Here is an 18,076-nt window from a genome sequence, read left to right as displayed (position 1 = left end):
ACCTCCCTCAAACCTGCTCCTAGCGGTACAGGTGGAGATGGAAGAGCAAGGCACAATGTCACCCCAGTCCCCTCAGCCAGTATCTGTCCCAGGGTGGACACAGCCCCACTCCACCTAGGGCTGCCTGTAGGGACACCCAAGCGCTTCCCCAGCCTCAGTGCTTCTTGTGGTGATCACCAGTCCAGCGGGTGGCTTAGATTGAAACAGGAGAGGGAGGGAGCTCTCCCTGTACCAGCCCACGAGAAGGAGGGGCCAGTGGTTGGGGTGAGTCCGGGACTCTGCCGTAGACTTCCTGTGGGACCTTGAGCAAGTCACTTAGTCTCTCTGTGCCCCATCTGTGAAATGGGGATAAGAGCACCTGTACTGAGGGCAAGTCCATTAAAGACTGAGGCACTTGGGTACTCAGTGATGGGGGGGCCACAGAAGCACATATGGCAGGGAAAGGGCTGCTGCGCCTCTGAGTCCAGGAGAAGAGGGGAGTTGTGCTTGAACCCTGCCCAAATGTGAGGACAGAGCCATCTGACTGGGGCATCTCTGGACCCAGTGTGGGGCCTGCCCCTATCTGCTCTGCCAGCTGGTGTGGGGCATGGGTGGGTTCGGCCCCATGGCTGAGGAAGGAGAGTCCTTTGACGCTGTGGCTGGAGCGTTTGTGATAAACAGGAAGAGGCAGGTTGGACGTCAGGTGCTGTGAGACAGACACACCCTCACTCCCTGGGAGGCTGAGGGCATTGCCACCACCGAGCTCTCAGCCCAAGCCAGCTGGTCCCCTGTCGCTGTCACAGGTAGGGTGAGGACCCCAGAGCCCTGGGTCCCCTGGCAGTTGCGGTGTCTGAAGGGCCCTTGTCTATGGGCTCATCTGGGTAGTGTCTCATGCCTGGGATGACAGGAGTTGGCGTTGGAGCCCAGGAGAGAAGGAGATGATGGAGCCGAGAGCTGGGGCCCGGCAGGATCAAGTGCCAGATGGACTCGCTGGCTCATGCCCTTGCCTCTTGGCTGAGAGGAAACCCCCCAAAACTCCTTAAAAACCAAGCGCCCCCTTGCATGTTTGCACAGGTGTTTATTTTGCATTTCTACAGCTCTACACAGGCTGCGGGCGTGGGAGGAGAAGCTGGGTTCCTGGGAGAGAGAGGAGAGCACATCCCTGCACAGGAAACGGCAGAGCAGCTTGAATGCACTGGAAGGGCCGCTCTACGCCCATGCAGGCTTGGGACAGATCCACCCTCTGGGGGCTTGCAGACCTAACCGTCATGGTGATGCATTCTCCTAGCACTCCGAGCCCATGCCCTGCTCTCACAGATGCCCGAGATTACACACTACGCCACAGCAGCTAGAAAGAACTCACCCTCTAGGGAGATCAGGGCTGCAGGAGAGATTCCAAGGGGCACGTTCCAGGTGTGGAAGGCTTTGTGGGGAGGGGTGGGACCATGCACATTATCCAAGCCCATCCGTCTCCGAGGGCTCTCCTGCCAGGTCAGGGACAAGAGCAGGAGCAGCCCAATTTACGGGGATGGCAATGGCAAATATACAGCGAGATCAGTTCTAAGGGAGGAGGGCTGGACTGCTAAATAAATAGTGATGAGTGGTTTTCAGCAGGAGTCTATTCCTGAGGGAGCAGCGGAGAGGGCCGGTCCCTGTACTTGCAAAGGGTCTTTCCCTTCCCCTGTCCGTGTTTCTCTAGGAAGTGGGAAGCTTGGCTATTAATGAATCTCTCCAGAACGGAGCGGGTGGCAGTGGAGAAGGGCAGGTTAAGGATAGCAGACAGGTCTGATGGCTGCAGCGTGGGGAGGTGACGCCACATGGAGATGGGTGACTGGTGTAAATCAAATGTCATTTTAGGCAACTGTGTTTCCCCAAAACGTGTTGCAGGACCGGTCTATAGGGAGTGGCGGTCAGGGCCGGTCTCTACAGAGTAGCACGAGCGTGCGTGCAAACTAGTCTGTAGAGACTGGTGCCTTTCCTAGCAGATTCCACCCGTATTGGTGTCCTAGCAGAAGGGATTTTTGTATCCAGGGATTCAGCTCTTTGGATGCATTGCATGGAGATTTTTGGCTGTGGATAAAGCATTGAGTCCCACCCCACCCCACCGCTGACATCTCTACATTAGTCTTCTCTGACCAGGGGCAGCCTCCTCTGACCAAAGACCCGCCGCTTCATGTAATCTATGATGTCATTCTTCACCACGGCCAAGTTTGTCCTGGGGCCCCACCTCATCACGGGCCGCCCAGTCGGGCCAACCAAGAACTTCTCGAAGTTCCACTTGATGTCGTGGATCTTCAGGGGCTCCCAGAAGAGCCTTTTGGGGTCGCCGAAGCTTTCCACCACGGGAGGGCAGGAGTTCTGCAAGGAGAGGGAAGGACGGGCATCAATGACACTGTGGGCTGGGGAAAGCTATCCTGCCCCCACCTACTGCTCCCCAAACCTGGTCTCGGGAGAGGACGTTTGGAGGCACGCACCTTCAGGAAGGTGTAGAACTTCTGCTCCTCCTCCCCGTTCACATCCCCTTTTTGAAAAAGCTGGAAATTCGGGACAAAGCCGCCCCCGGGCCGGACGTATCTGAAATCAAAGGGAGAGAAGAGTCAGGTTCCAGTTCAAAGGAACATAAGAACGGCCATACTGGGTCAGACCAAAGGTCCATCCAGCCCAGTATCCTGTCTGCCGACAGCGGCCAATGGCAGGTGCCCCAGAGGGAGTGAGCCTAACAGGTAATGATCAAGTGATCTCTCTCCTGCCATCCATCTCCACCCTCTGACAAACGGAGGCTAGGGACACCATTCCTTACCCATCCTGGCTAATAGCCATTAATGAACTTAACCTCCATGAATTTATCCAGTTCTCTTTTAAACCCTGTTATAGTCCTAGCCTTCGCAACCTCCTCAGGCAAGGAGTTCCACAGGCCCATCTTCACCTGGCATGGAGACAGTGATGAAACTGCTGCTCCTGCCCATACACGCTGCCCGGCCGGTGGAAGCCAGGCCTAACCCATGTTCTAGACAGCAGGGACCTGGTCAACAACCAGGCTTGTAAACTGTTTTCTAAATGGTTACTGGTCTATGCGCCCAGGCGGGCTGTGTGGACTGGAACCATTTTTAAATCACTCCCGTGTACTGTTACGCTGATGCTGCTTCAGTTGCTGGCATGATGGGGCCTCGGCCTCCCTTCCCCTACGTCACAAGCAGCAAGGAGGAGCCTGGGCCTGGGGGATGCAGCCTGCAGGGTCAGCACACAGTTATCAGATCACAGCAACTGCATCTAAAGGACGGGACCCAGAACCACCTGCTTAGTGGCTGGGGCCAAGCAGGAATTGTCCTTGTGCATTCCTGCCACACACTGACTGTGCTGGGCTTGGTTCAACACTGATCTACACTCCCGAACCCCTGTCAGATACTGTGCGGAACGGCTGGCTGTAATTACCCTTGGGCTTAGCGTGGGTTCAGAGACGCAATAGGGAATCCGTGCCAGTCTTGTGACTGATCTCCGGTGTATCCACTTGACTAGGCACTGCCCGTTTCCCCCCTCTTCCAGCCCAGGTGGCAGCCAGGGCATTTAGAGGAGAGAACGCGGAGCAGCAACCCTGCCCCCGCAAGGGATCTCAGGCCCCTGCGTCACTCAGCTGTGGACTCACTTCAGCGCGGGGAGGATTTCGGCGTTGTCGCCAGGTTCTTGTTTGCCAAATTGGTTGCTGGGGAAGGCCAGGATGACGAGTCCGTGCGGCGCCAGCTCTTTCTGTAGTGCATTCAATTCTGCGCACAAGAAAACCCCACCAGGGACGGGTTAGTCACAGCGATCGATGGGAGCTGCTCCCCCGGTGGCTGAGCCGCACGCGGCATCACCAAGCAGCCGGTTGGCATTCGAGATGGCACAGGGGAGGCGGGAGAGTGCTTCTCCCAGGACTCTGAGGCCAGGGGCAGAAGTCCTGGCATTCTCCTTCAGCAGGAGTGAACTCTACGCCATCGCATCAGCCTCCCCTCAGTCTTCCTAGCTGCAGCATGGGTCTCCTGGGACTTGGGCCCCGTCTGCGCTTAAATCCCTCTCTCTCCCTGTCTCCGTTATAGCGTTGTGGCAAAGGGGAAATCGCTGGCGCTCAGGCATGACCTGGCCATCCCTCCTCCGCTCCGTCTGCCCCCGAACACCCCTGACCTGACCCCTGCACCAGCAGCGGCTTTACACTCGCTCAGTGAGGTTCCCCCCCCCCCCATTGCCACATCCTCTTTCACTTCACAACTTTCCTTTTCTCTTTAGCCTATGCCAGGGTCCCCCTGGCCCCCAGTGTCCTGAGGTGCACAGAGGTGGCTATCCCAGACTCCAGCACAATCTCCTCCTTCCTCCGGACAGGGGATCTTACCCAGGTACTGCATGGTGAGTCCTCAGTAGGTAGCCACGTTCACAAAGAGGATCATCTTCCCTTTGTACTTCCCGAAGGGGATGTACTCCTGTCCGTCTATGGTGAGGGCCCCATACTTGTAGATTGTTCCCTCCACCGAGTTGTAACAGTCCACCTGGAAAACAGCCAGGCAGAGCACGTGGAAAGGGGCAGGGCTGGAGAGGGGCAAGCAACAAGGTCTGATGACCAGCGATTAACTAGCTTCTTCGGGTTTTACTCTGTTTCCTGAGGAGCTCCAGAGCCCCCAGTTCCTCTCCTGGCTTCCCCTTCACCTGCTCTGCCCGGCGGGGGCCAAGGCACACTGCTGGGATCCTCCGGTGTGGCCGGGTTTGGTTCGGCTCAGGCGAGGATGGAGACAGCTGTGAGGTTCTGATCTGCTTTTAGAGTCTCAATCCAGTCCCCACCACCAACCACGGGGAGGTTTGGATCCAGGGATGATCTACTTCAATCCTTCCTCTTCCTTTCCTGCCAGTCCTTCTCACCTCCTCCTTGACCCCTGCCATCCTGCCTTCACTGCCACCCTTCCCTTCATCTCCTCCACCTCCTCGCTGGCCCCACAACCGTTATTTCATTCCTCCGCTTCCCTTCTCCTTAGCTCTGCTCCTGTCCTCAGCCTCCTTTCCCCCCTTCTTCTCTTCGTTCACATGCTCCCTTAGCCCCTGTCCCCTCCAGCCAGCCTCCACCCCTCTCTTCCGAGGAATCTGCAGAGGGGCAACATCCAGTTTAGGGAGGGGAAGGGGCCCAGTGGGACGCCATCCCGTGCCCCAGAAAAGGGCTTTGCGATTCCATGCCATTTGGTGCATTCCCCGAGAGAGCAACGTTCAGGTGACCCACCGGGAAGTGTGCGTTCCAGACCCCCACTTGCGCTCCTCCCCAGAGTTGGGGCAGCCCCCTGGCACTCCCTGGTGTGTTGCCCAAGACGGCGGTTGTCACATGGGAAACTGGGTTAGCCACATGCAGAGAGGGCGATACGTTCTACTGGCAAGAGGAAAATCTTTTCCATGGTTCCCCCTGTTTGAACGCTGCCCTCCTCTTTCATTACACCCCTGCTCGCTGCAAACAGGCCTGGCTTATCGAGGCACGAAGGAGCACGCAGGGGCGCTCTCGGGAGTTAAGCCCTAGTTTACGTTCTCCTTTGCGTTCTAACCGACCCATGGGCGTGCCTCTCCCACTCTGGCTCTGCTAAGGGGTTGGATTCATAGGTGCTGGAATTAGGGGGGCTGCCGCACCCCCTGGCTTGAAGTGGTTTCCATCATATGCAGGATTTACAGTTTGGGTCAATGGTTCTCAGCACCCCCTACTATATAAATTGTTCCAGCACCCCCATTAGGATTTGTCTCTGGCAGCCTTGGCTGGGCTCCGTGGATCGCCTGGTCAGGGTTTCTCACGCAGACTCTTCCCAGACCAAATGGCAGCCAATGCTGGGCTCTCGCACGGTGTGCTCATCTCACTGAGTCTCAGAAATCGTGTTTGACACGCACCGGCCTCCCACCCAGCGCCTCTGACTTTCCAGGGCTGCAGCTGCTAGCATGTTTACTCCACCCAAGCAGCAGCCACAGAACCACAGGTGGGGAGGGAAAGGACCAAAAATAGCCACAGTGTGTCAACAGCGAAGAAGAAACCCTGCGCCTCTTTCTACTGCTGCTCGCTCCTGCGCAGGGAGAGGTGCTGACCCGCTCACGCTGCCCCATCCTGTACATGTGAGAAGGGCCAGGGGAAGATTGCTCCGTAGAAGGATTGCTGATTTACAGTGGCTTGCTACTCCTCACTGCCCGGCTCCTGGCTGAGTGTCTGTCACCTAGAAACAGGCTGTTACTAGGATCCCACTCAGCCATGTGTGTCAGGCGGAGCCGCTGGCTCAGAGAGTGGGGAGCCAAAGTGTGCCCCAAGGTTGCCCAGGCTCCCTGTTCACCAGGACAGATTTAGAGAGACACGGAGAGGGGAAGGAACCTTTCTCATCAGGACGAGAAACAAAAGCAAGTCTAGCTGCTCACCTGGCAGGGGGAGGGCCCTGGCATGAGAGATTGCCTGCCCCTGTCCCTACAGCCCCCAAGAGGGTCTCAGGAAGGAAAACCTGCTCTTGCAGACTCTAGGATCGAAATGCCAAGCACACAGCTGGGTTCCAATTCTTCTTGTGTAAGCACAAAGTGCCTAGCCCTTCAGACTGTGAAGGAAACCTTCCCGCAGTAACCTGAGTGTAACCAATGCAGAATGGATTCCCTGAGTCTGAAACAGCAGCTCCAGGAGGGGTGAATGCCCATTCACCTCAACTAGTGTTAACTCTTAAGCCTAATGATTATGTTCCAAGACCCCAGGTTTTTCCAATAAGTTGAGTCTTGCAAATGTGTGTCTAGTTTATACAATCACAGCAACATTGGGTAACTACCCATGCCAATGGCCAAGCCGACAAAGAGCACAGATTCATAGATTCCAAGGTCAGAAGGGACCATTGTGATCATCTAATCTGACCTTCTCCAATGATTAATTACTCTCGCTGTTTAAAATGTACATCTTATTTCCAGTCTGAATTGGTCTAGCTTCAACTTCCATCTGCTGGGTAGTGATACACCTTTCTCCGCTAGATTGAAGAGCCCATTATTAAATATTTGTAGATGCTTCTAGATGGTAATCAAGTCACCCCTTAACCTTCTCTTTGTTAAGCTAAATAGATTGAGCTCTTTGAGTCCATCACCATAAGGCAGGTTTTCTGACCTTTTTTAGTCATTCTCGTGGCACTTCTCTGAACCCTCTCCAATTTGTCACCATCCTTCTTGAATTGTGGACACCAGAACTGGACACAGAATTCCAGCAGCAGTCGCACCAATGCCACATGCAGAGGTAAAACCACCTCTCTACCACTAAAGTTTCCCCTTTTTATGCATCCGAGGATTGCATTAGCCTTTTGCCCAAAGCTCATGTTCAGCTGATTATCCACCAAGACCCCCAAATCTTTTCCAGAGTCACTGCTTCCCAGGATAGCGTCCCCTATCCTGTAAGTGTGGCCGACATTCTTTGTTCCTAGATGGATACATTTACATTGGAAATTTCCACCACAAGCGTCTGACGAAGTGGGCATTCACCCACGAAAGCTTATGCTCCAATACGTCTGTTAGTCTATAAGGTGCCACAGGACTCTTTGTCGCTTTTTACAGATCCAGACTAACACGGCTACCCCTCTGATAATTTACATTTAGCCATATTAAAATGCTTGTGCCCTGTTCACCAAGCAATCCAACTTACTCTGAATCAGTGACCTGTCCCCTTCATTATTTACCACTCCCCCAATTTTTCTGTCATCTGCAAACTTTTATCAGTGATGATTTTATGTTTTCTGCCAGACCTTGATAAAAATGTTAAATAGCGCAGGGCCAAGAACTGGTCCCTGTGGGACACCACTAGAAACACACCCATTTGATTAGGATTCTCTGTTTACTGTTACATTTTGAGACCTGTTAGCCAGCTTTTAATCCATTTAATGTATGCCATGTTAATTTTATATCTTTCTGGTGTTTTTAATCAAAATGCCATGTGGTACCAAGGCAAATGGCTTACAGAAGACTAAGTATATTGCGTCAACACTATTACCTTTATCAAACAAAACTGTAATCAAATTTTTAAAAATCAAGTTTGTCTGATAGGGTCTGTTCTCCATAAACCCATGCTGAGTTGCATTAATTAGATTACCCTCCTTTAAGTCTTATTAATCAAAGCCCTTAACAGCTGCGCTTGTTTGGGATCTATGTCAGACTGACAGGCCCATAATTACCCAGATCATCCCATTTCCCCTCTTTAAATATTGGCACATTAGCTTTCTTCCAATATTCTGGAACTTTCCCAGTGTTCCAAGTCTTTTTAAAAATCAGCTTTAACAGTCCAGCAAGTTTTTCAGCCAGCTCTTTTAAAACTCTTGGGTGAAAGTTATCCGGAGGTGCTGACTTAAAAATGTCTAACTCTAGTAGCTGCTATTTAACATCCTCCTGAGAGACTAGTGGAATAGAAAAAATGTTATCATAAAATATGACTACATCATTTGGTTTTTTCCCCAAACACAGAACAGAAATATTTATTAAACACTTTTGCCTTGTCTGAGTAATTGTTGATAATTCTACCATTTCCATCTAGTAATGGACCAATACCATTGTCAGGATTCTTTTTGTTCCTAACATACTTTAAAAACTCCTTACTGTCCTTAACTCTGCTGGCCATAAATTTCATCTTGTGTCTCTTTGCTTCCCTTATCGATTTTCTACAATTCCTAGCTTCTGATTTATATTCATTACTATCCACTTCCCCTTTCCTCCATTTGTTATATATTTTATTATTTTTTAGAGCTGCCTTTACTTCCCCTCTACATCAGAGAAGAAGTGAAGAAATAGTCATGGGTCTAAAACCTTCCAAGGTTTGGGGGTTTTGTACGTATAACCCCAACTCTGAACTCTCTGAGTTCTTAAGTTGTTTGCTCAGGTGGCATTTTGTTTCACTTTCATGTTCTCAGAAGGCAAGATGCACTCAAAGCGCTGATATGTGCCAGCTTAACGTCGGTGAACGCGGTTTATATAACTGTAATGTGACTGCTATTTGCTATGCTCCTCACAACCACCTCACTGTTGCAGCCCCTGTCTGTCAGATCCATCTGTTGCCTCTCACCATCGTCTCAGAATGCGAGTTCTTTTGGTGGGAGAACCACTATTTCATTATATGTCTGTACAGCCCCTAGCACAGCAGGGGCCCTGATTCCTGACGGGGGTTCGACATGCTACCTCGGTCTTTGCAGGAGCCCCTACAGAAGGTGTAAGGGAGACTAAGGATTGCTGCACTAATTGTATCTAATTATCTCATGCAGACTGGCATGCATTTCCCCCATGTCCTGCACTGGGTGTCAGCGTGCCTGTCTCTCGCACTTCATCACCCTGCAACCCTTCCTCCTGACACCCTGGGGCATCTAGAATTATCTCCCCTGCCATCTCCCTGCCATCCTCTGCCAGGAGGAAGGCAAGGCAGCCTCCACGCACAGGCGGACACACAAAACAGGGTTAACAGACTGGAAGCCAAACGTTTGTAGCTTTCCCCCTTTCCACGCAGCGCCTCTGATTCAGTCCAAGACGCCCCCACTCCGGGCTTGTGACATCACACTCACTTCCCAGGCGACGGATGGGTGATGCAGAGCAGCAGCCTAGGAATTATGCAGCATTCAACTCTCATGCAAGCCCTGTTTTGGGAGCTGATAGCCCTGCCAGAGACAAGCATCCAGGGGGGCAGGCTCAGCTCGCCTTCCCCATGGATCTCTGCCAATGCAACTCAAGTCCTAGGCCTGCGCCCTAATCACTGGACCCTCCTGCCTACTTGGGCACCTCCCACAGCTCTTCTGATGCCCCTCACTCCGGCCCTACCACCCTCTGCCCCCAGCTAGTCCAGTCCTGGCGTTGGCCTGCGTAGAGCTTGCCAGTCACATTGACCCGTGTGCTGGCTTCGTGACGTGGCCTGTTAGAGATCAAGCGGAGAGCCACCAAACTTGTTCCCAATGTAACTCGAACCGTGTTTCTAAGCAAGGATCCCTGCTCACCGAGACAATGACACTGATTAGATGTTTTCCTCTTCCTCTAAGATCCCCAGGCAGCCAGGCTCCGTGGAATAATCGTTCCCAGGGGCCCCAGGACTCTGCACATGCCAAAAGGAAGATTCACCCTGATAGCTGAAATGGGGGAGCTGCCACAGCGGTAGGTGGGGTGCAGTGAGGGAGCAGGGAGAAGAAAAGGCAGCGTCTGTGTCCCCTGCACTAACGCCGTGTATTTAAATGACTGAAACCCAGTTAGGCAGAAGGGAAAGAGGGAATCAGCTGAGAGAGGGAATGAGAAATTACCCCTTTCTCCCACCAGCAAATCAGTGCATTCCCCTTGTTTGCCTGCTGCCCCCCTGCCCAGATCCCAACACACCAGAACTTTGGGGCGTTGAAACCCATATCCAATTTGTGTCCATCTCTCCTGATGAGTGTAGGGGAGAGACCCCCAGACAGGGATGAAGGATGCCCCATGGGACCCAACAGCATCATGCCAAAGCACCGACCCTGCATGCACACTGTTCTCCGGTGGGTTTCCCCTTACCTTCTGTTTCTCCTGCCCCTGGTTAGGCTGAATTAACCCAGCCAAGAACAAGGGGAAAATCCAAGAGCCCCTGAGTCTGCCCCCCATGGCAGCTGTGGGGTGCCAACACCCTCTTCTTGCCCCACGGAGCACAGCAGCTGGGTGCCCGTGTCCGGCTGGGCTTCTCCGTCACTGTCCTCTTCCCCACACTGTGCCACCTTCGAGCACAACAGCAGGGAGAAATAAAAGGCTGAGCCTGAGTCCTCCTAACCAATCACAGTGAGGAGGGGATGGCAGGGCTGCTACCAGAGCTATTAACCGTGTGGGCCCTGGTGAGCTCCAGAGGTGTTTGAGGGAGGGAGAAAGGGGATTGATTGCTTCAGCTAAGGGAGAATCTGGACTCAGATCAGGCGTCCCAACACCCCCATGGCTGGAGAGGTCTGGTTGCAGGGCTTTGGTTCGGCTTATAAAGCTAGGGCCCCCATATGAAATTCGGGCTGGGATCTGAGTGCAGATTATGCTACTCTCCAAAACAGAGGGGAACGAAACCAAAGAGCATGGGGTGGAGGGGAAAGGAGATTAACCACGTACCTGACTGTTATGTAACACACTACGGGCCTGGCTGCAGTGCAGCAGGACCTGAGCTCCTGGAGATTAGGATCAAAACAATGGAGAAATTCAAGGCTGTTATCTTGGCCCAGCCCGTGAGTCTCGCCCTGGTGATCCTGCTGGACGTGTCCAAGTACAGCCACAGATCCATTGTATCTCACACACCAAACGGGGCATGAGCAGGGACAACCCAGCATTCCAACTCCAATCCCTGCTACTCACGGGATAAGCACACCACAAGATGCAGCGGGTGGATAAACCAGCTAAGAGGGAATGGGGTGGGGGACAAGGAAGATGGGTACGTTCGCATGGTAGTGTCAGCAGTTAAAGCACTCACTGGAAGCTCCCAAGGGTAGGCGTTAGGGTATAAAATAAAGGCAAATAATCCTGGGAAGGGTTAGAGAACAGCTGGCACTGGCCACTGTCGGAAGACAGGACACTGGGCTAGATGGACCTTTGGTCTGACCCAGTCTGGCCGTTCTTATGTATAACCGAATGGGAGAACCAAGGCATTCCAATTCCTGTTGCCCGGGGGAGCCCAGGGGAAATCCCTGCGGGCAGTGGCAACTTTTTGGTCTCAATTCCCTGTGTTAGGGCCACTTGCTGCTGCTCCAGCTCTAAAGCCAGCCAGAGCCCCTGGGACAGAGTGGCTCCTACACCCTCCCACCTCTCAGCTGTTGATGTGGAGAGCTGGGGGGGGGGAAGAGGGTGTGGCCAGGGCTCCCTGCACCTGTGCTGACCCCCAGCTGCTTGGCAGCCAGTGTAAATTAAAGCACTCCCCAGGCTGCTGCAGTTTACACAGGGAACTGGCCAGGCAATGGAAGGTCCCAGCATCAAGGGAGTGCCCACAGAATACCTCTGCGCTGTCCTCTGCTCGAGGCACCCAGAGCCGCAGCTGCCAGCACCGTCACAGGCACGGTGATGGCCCAGCTCCCTCCCTAGAGTCACACACAGGCTGCTACTGCTTTGAGTGGGGAGGGGGATCCTAGTAACCCTAGCAAGCCCCATGAAGCCCTAACAGAGGCCATGCCAGGCCGACACTGACTGACTAACTGTGTGCTTTCATCTTGGTCCACAGCCTGCTGTTCTGGGGCTGCCCATCCATGACAGCTCCTGGTTCTCTCCAGCTGACGGTTGGCCCCTGCCCTCTGCTAAGCAGAGACTCCTTGTCCCCTAGCCCTTCGCAGCCTGCTTTCCACTCCCCATCCCTGAGTTTTCAGCTGCCTCTGGGAACGCTGGGATTATTAACGAAGCGCCTGTCAAAGCTGGGCTGCTCTGTTTACACACTGGGTTCCTGCTGGATTGCGGTGTGGCTAGAGAAGGCAATCCAGCGAGCACGGGCCTGGGAACAACCCCACCCTTGTTTACTTCTGAGCGGAAAAGAGCAGAAGCAGGGTGGGTGGGATCGTCCCTGGAGGGCTGGTTGCGTTTGGGTTTTGCCGACTGAAAGCAGGGGGCGTCTGGAGACCGGGGTCTGAAACCCCAGGGTTCGGGGGAGATTGTAGAAATTGCTCCAGCTTGGGGCTCCTTTCCATTTTGGGGGGACTGGGGTTTTCATAGGAGGGACGTGGTTCCACTGCTCATCTGTGTCTCTGTCATCAGGCCACGAGGTCACTCGGATCAGACCCCCTATGCTGACATGTAGCCCAGTCCCCATGTCTCCACTACGCTTCCAGCCCCTGCAGTGACTCAGGCAAGCAACCCCGCTGTTCTCCACCTGGCTCTTTGCCTTGCCTTCCAGCCCCCAGCCCCTTTGTACTGCTTCCTGAGCCCGCTGAACTCTGAACTCCCTTTTGCTGTGGGGCTCACAGCCCCCTCCCCACCGAGAGGTCAGGAAAGGGGCCATCTGGCCACTAAGAGACCAGAAAGCCTGATTAGCAGCTGGAACCCATTAGGGCCCCTATAAAGGCTGCCTCTCAGCAGAGCAGAGGCTTGTGAGTGGGGCCTCAGGAGCAGGTGCTCTGATGGGGGAAGCTGGGGTTAGACTCCTTTCTAGGGAGGAGTTAATAGTAGGACTGGCTAGTGCAGGCTGGGGTGGGGATCAGGAATTCCTTCACGCTGGGCTGCCACAAGGCTTGCCCTGGGAGCCTCAGGGCATGAGGAGCTGCTCTCTAGGGAGCTTTGGCAAACATGCAAACCTTGAACTGGACCCCAAGAATACACCCCTTTGCCTCCTCCACCCATGCCTCAGGGCACGGCTGGGAAAACAGAGAGAAGGGATCAAAGCGGCTAAGCAGGGAGGCACAGAACCAGGAGGGGCACTGAAGGGGAAGACAATGACAAGGAGTTTGATGTGGTGGAACATGGGGAGTCAGCGGAGGGAGGTGTCCTGGCCAGAGCGACGGGCAACCAAAATGCTCTTACAGCTGTTTTGTCCTGGACGGGGGAGGGGTGAGTAGGGGGTTGGGAGGGGTGAGTGGGGGGTTGGGGGGGCCAAAGAGGAGGCTGCAGGAAGAGATGAGCAGGGGAGATCTCTGGAGGAGATTTGAGGTGTGTGAGGAGAAAGGGCAGACTGGGGTTGAGAGATGCTCTCAACCGCGGCCCCATGCAGCTCCCAGAGCCACCAGGGTAAAAGCAGCAAGGTTTGCAACCAAGAGATGAGGTCATGACCTCTGGCCAAGCACAGAAAGTCCCCTCTAGCCTCAGGTGCTCCCTGGACAGCCACAGGCAGCCAGGGACCCGAGTGCCCCCCAGTTTGGAGAAATCAAAATATTTACCTTGCATTGGATCAAAGTTCAATAGGACTGGTGCTGAAGCAAATTCCCTACCAGCGTCCCTGCAGGGGAGTGGTGGAGAGCGGTGAGCTGAGTGAGGGGACATTCAGGGGTGCAATCCAAGCGAGTTCTTGGCCAGGTCACGTAGAACTGGGCAGTGACATGGGACTAAGGTCCCTGGGAGGCAGCGGACAGCAAACACTGGAGAGCAGCTCAGAATTGCAGGACATAAATGTGAATCCCTGAACTCACGAAAAACTAATAGCCCCGGGGTGGCTCCCTCTGCTAGGCCGGCTGTAGCTGTCTGGGCTACAGAGGAATATTCCCTGGTGGGATCCGTGTAGTTCAGGGAGGAGGGCTGAAGCTGCCAGAGAGGGGCAATAAAGATTTGGGATTTTCCTAAGCACTCAGCTTTGGCCTCACTTACGTATTTCCATAGCACCTAAGGGCCCTGGTCATGGGCCAGGACCCCAGTGTGCTAGGCACTATATGATGAGCATTTTTGAAAATGCCACCCTAAATGTTGGGCTCCAGCTGATGGCCCTCCCAGGGGCTTACCATAGCCCCGCAGGGCCCATCTATGTTCAGCTGACACGGACAGTTCCAGGAAGAGACAGGAGCACTTGTTAATGTGCCTGAGAGTTTGCTGCCCTTTGGGACATGCTAACCTGGTTAAGCTTTAGTGTCTTTATCAGAAAACAAAATAGCCTTGTTCACTTAATTCCTACTGCGGGTGAAGATCTCGGGCCAGTGTGCTGCGGTGGACGAGGGTTATGCAAGCTGGGACTGGAGGGATTCTGGCTGGAGAAAGCAGTCTGTCAGCGTCTCCGATTTCAGCCAAAGTGCCCTCCGCTTCGGAGGATTACATAGATAGCATGTAGGAGATAACAAGGAGCATCCCAGGTGCCTCTAGATGCTCATTCGGCAATGACTGCCACAGACCAATCCTGCCAACCTTTAGAAAGGGTAAACAGGGCCACCTGCATAATTATAGGCAGGTCGGCCTGACATTGATCCCAGGTAAAAGAATGGAACAGCTGATAAGGGACTTGATTAATAAAGAACTGAAGGAGGGTAACGTAATTAATGCCAATCAACATGGATTTATGGGAAATAGATCCTGTCAACCTAATTTGGTAACATTTTTGATGAGATGACAAGTTTGGCTGATAAAGGTAGAAATGCTGATGTAATATGCTTAGACGTCTGTCAGGCGTTGACTTGGTATTGTTCAACATTTTGATTAAGAACCTTGAACAATACAAAATAAACATGGCATGCATTCAATGGATTCAAAACTGGCTAACTGATAGGTCTCAACATTTAACTGTAAATGGGGAATCATCATCGAGTGGGTATTGTTTCTAGTGGGGTCTTGCAGGGACCACTTCTTGGCTCAATGCCATTTAACCCTTTTATCAATGACCTGCTGGAAGAAAACATAAAATCATCACTGATAAAGTTGGCTGCTGATACAAAGGTTGGGGGAGTTACTGATGGAGAGCAAACTGGATCGCTTGATAAGCTGGGCACAAGCCAACACTATCCATTTCAATATGGCCCAATGTAAAGGCGTACATTTAGGAAGAACGTACGTAGGCCGCACTTTAAGGATGGGGACTCTATCTTGGGAAACGGTGATTCTGAAAAAAACGTTGGGGTCATGGTGGATAATCAGCTGATATGAGCTCCCAGTGCGACACCGTGGCTAAAGGAGCTAATGTGATCCTTGGGTGTTTATACAGGGGAATGTTGAGTAGGAGAAGGAGGTTCTATCCCCTCTGTATTTGGCACTGGTGTGCGCGCCAATGGAATCCTGTGTCCGGTTCTGGTGTCCACAGCTCAAGAAGGAGGTTGATACATTGGAGAGGGTTCCGAGAAGAGCCACAAGAATGATCAAAGGGGCTGCTAGGAGTGGGCAATTGCCAAGGACAGCAGAAGGCCTAGTGCTAACATTGGCTAGCGCTACCCTGCCCCTGTGAGAAGGGAAGGGTGTCAGGCTCTCAGCAGAGAAAGTTTGCAGTGTGAATGCTTTTGAGGGAAGCCAGACACAGCGGGGGAGCTGGCTGCCATTGACTCTGCTAGGACTAGAGTTCCCCCCGAGTCCTGCCAACAGGCTGCTCATGATCCACTCTGTTCTCCGTACAGAACCAGGTCGGGGCTGTGCAATCCTCTGAGCCAGACCCACCCCTGCTCCCACCGCATCCCGCATAGAACAGGAGCTCCCAGGGCCAGTCCATGTAGGGTGCATGTTCCCAGCTGTGGGTGCAGAGGGCTAAAGCCCCATCATGAGACTCAGCTGGCTCCCACCCCGATGGGGCGGCCCAGCTAGTGAGAGAGACGGGCTCTCTGGGCTTGATCAACTAATCTCTCATCCGTGCCAACAGGAAAAGCCACCCACTCCAACCACAGCATGTACCTTCCATATCTAGCCCAGGCCTTGGGAAACCTGCCTGCAACTCCCAGCTGTGCTGCAGACGCCCTGTGGAACATTGGACGAGTCATTTCGTCTCCCTGCGCCTCAGGCAGGACTGTTACAACCCCCGGGGGCTTGTCTCTCCCACGGGCTCCCCTCAGGGGCAGAATGTGCCCAGGGCTTGGTGGCACCTGCTACCGTCAACAAGGCTTTAAAAATAGCAGCCCATTGTCGCCTGCTTGGTTTGTTTGTCAGACCCAGGAAAGCAGGGGATCAAAGACCAGCCTCGCCCCTTCCTGAAGTGCATCCTGGGATTGTTTACAACAGCCCTGGGCCAGCGGAGATAAAAAGAGACAGGGGTTGTGTTGTGTATGACCACGACCCTGGCGCCTGGAGCGGAGCCTGCAGAGATGATAGGGCTAGTGAGAGAGACGGGCTCTCTGGGCTTGATCAACTAATCTCTCATCCGTGCCAACAGGAAAAGCCACCCACTCCAACCACAGCATGTACCTTCCTGCCTACAAAGCTTTGATAATCAACTATATCTTCCTGTCACTCCCAAGGAGTCTTCCAAGCCTGAAGGAAAGGCCAGTCTAGTGTGGGCTTCCTCTTCTCTGAGTGAGGTCAGTGCTGATGAAAGATGGGCGCACTGGAAAAAACAACAACCCCTTTATCCACAAAAGGGATTCAGCACAGGCCACAGCATTGCGAGCTTCCCCCTACGCTGCCCCCCACCCCTACCACTGAGCTTCACCCTGAGAGAGGAGAAGCCAGGTCAGCCTCCCTGCCGCCCTGTTCAGTCCTTGGCCTCTCTTCGGAGGGTGTCAGTGGTTTGTCGTTCTGTGGGTGTGGTGTGGCCACCTGCCCAGCAGGACCAGGACCGAGCCCATGGATCTATTCCGGAGAGGCCAAAGAGCCATCAAACAGCACTGCCCATGCCCGGCGCGGCTACTGGACAGCCAATCTCCTTTCCATGGCACGGCAGGCGGTTCCTTTCAACGGTGTGTATGCTGTGCACGACTGACGTGCATTATCCAGTGACCTCTGCGTATGGCTTATAGGAGAAGGAAGTCCACTACACCGCTATCAGCATATCACAAAATCCCCTCCTTACGGACAGGCGCGCTGGGGATCACAGGCTGTCCCCATGCTCTGGCATAAGTAGCGTATCCTATGGCTACTGAGCCGTATGGCAGGTATTGCTGAATGTGTCTCTTCGGCCCTGGGGGAGGGACAGTCAAAAGGACAAAGGCAAACCTGTTATCCCAGAATGCGTGATCTTCCAAAGGAGACGTTCATCTGCGGAGTGGTGCCAGGTATAAACTCTCCTCCTCTCGTGTGTCTGCCCCGATGGGGATGTAAAAACCAAAAGGCTACAGATTGCATCAGCCAGTGCAGGGCGGCTTATGCAGAAGGTGGATCACTCACTCCACCCTTGATTCAAGGCCACGCACATCATTCTGCTTCCTCCTTTGTCCCTTCTCCATCAGGGACAGTTCTGACTCTTCCAGGGAGGATCCCCAACCTGCAAACTCAACCCTGTTGCTTTGCATGGCTTCTGGCCAGGGAATAAGAGACCCAAGGGCATGTAGGTGAGAGTGGCCAGCGGGTCTCAGGGGCATAATACCTGTACAGCCAACAACACTGACAAGAGAGAGGATAGAGGAGGAACTGAATAGCTTGAGAAAATGCACAAGAGCCTGCCCAATGCCAGCTCATGTATTGTGCCGCTAGCTCATGCAGCGTATTGTTATGCTGGGAAAACGGGCCATAATCTTGCACACAATTCATCTCAGCCCAGGAGCAGCGCAAGGGGACTGCAAATATACAACCACAGCGATGGCAACTGGCATGACTGTAATGCTGAAATCAGCTG

General features: G+C 53.5%; 1 protein-coding gene across 1 annotated transcript; it reads right to left on the bottom strand.

Moving 5' to 3' along the window:
• Positions 1-1,743: 1,743 nt before the first annotated feature.
• GPX3 (glutathione peroxidase 3) lies at positions 1,744-10,671 on the bottom strand. The gene is made up of 5 exons (XM_065409417.1): positions 10,483-10,671; positions 4,343-4,496; positions 3,623-3,740; positions 2,454-2,553; positions 1,744-2,337 (listed from the first exon to the last, which is right to left on the bottom strand). Exons 1-5 carry the CDS (start codon positions 10,567-10,569, stop codon positions 2,101-2,103), a joined length of 696 nt encoding a protein of 231 aa, XP_065265489.1. The 5' UTR covers positions 10,570-10,671; the 3' UTR covers positions 1,744-2,100.
• Between the last annotated feature and the right edge of the window lie 7,405 nt (positions 10,672-18,076).

This window comes from Emys orbicularis, chromosome 8 (genome assembly GCF_028017835.1).
Source record: "Emys orbicularis isolate rEmyOrb1 chromosome 8, rEmyOrb1.hap1, whole genome shotgun sequence".
Taxonomy (NCBI): Eukaryota; Metazoa; Chordata; order Testudines; family Emydidae; genus Emys; species Emys orbicularis.
This window is presented reverse-complemented; position numbering and strand designations above follow the sequence as displayed.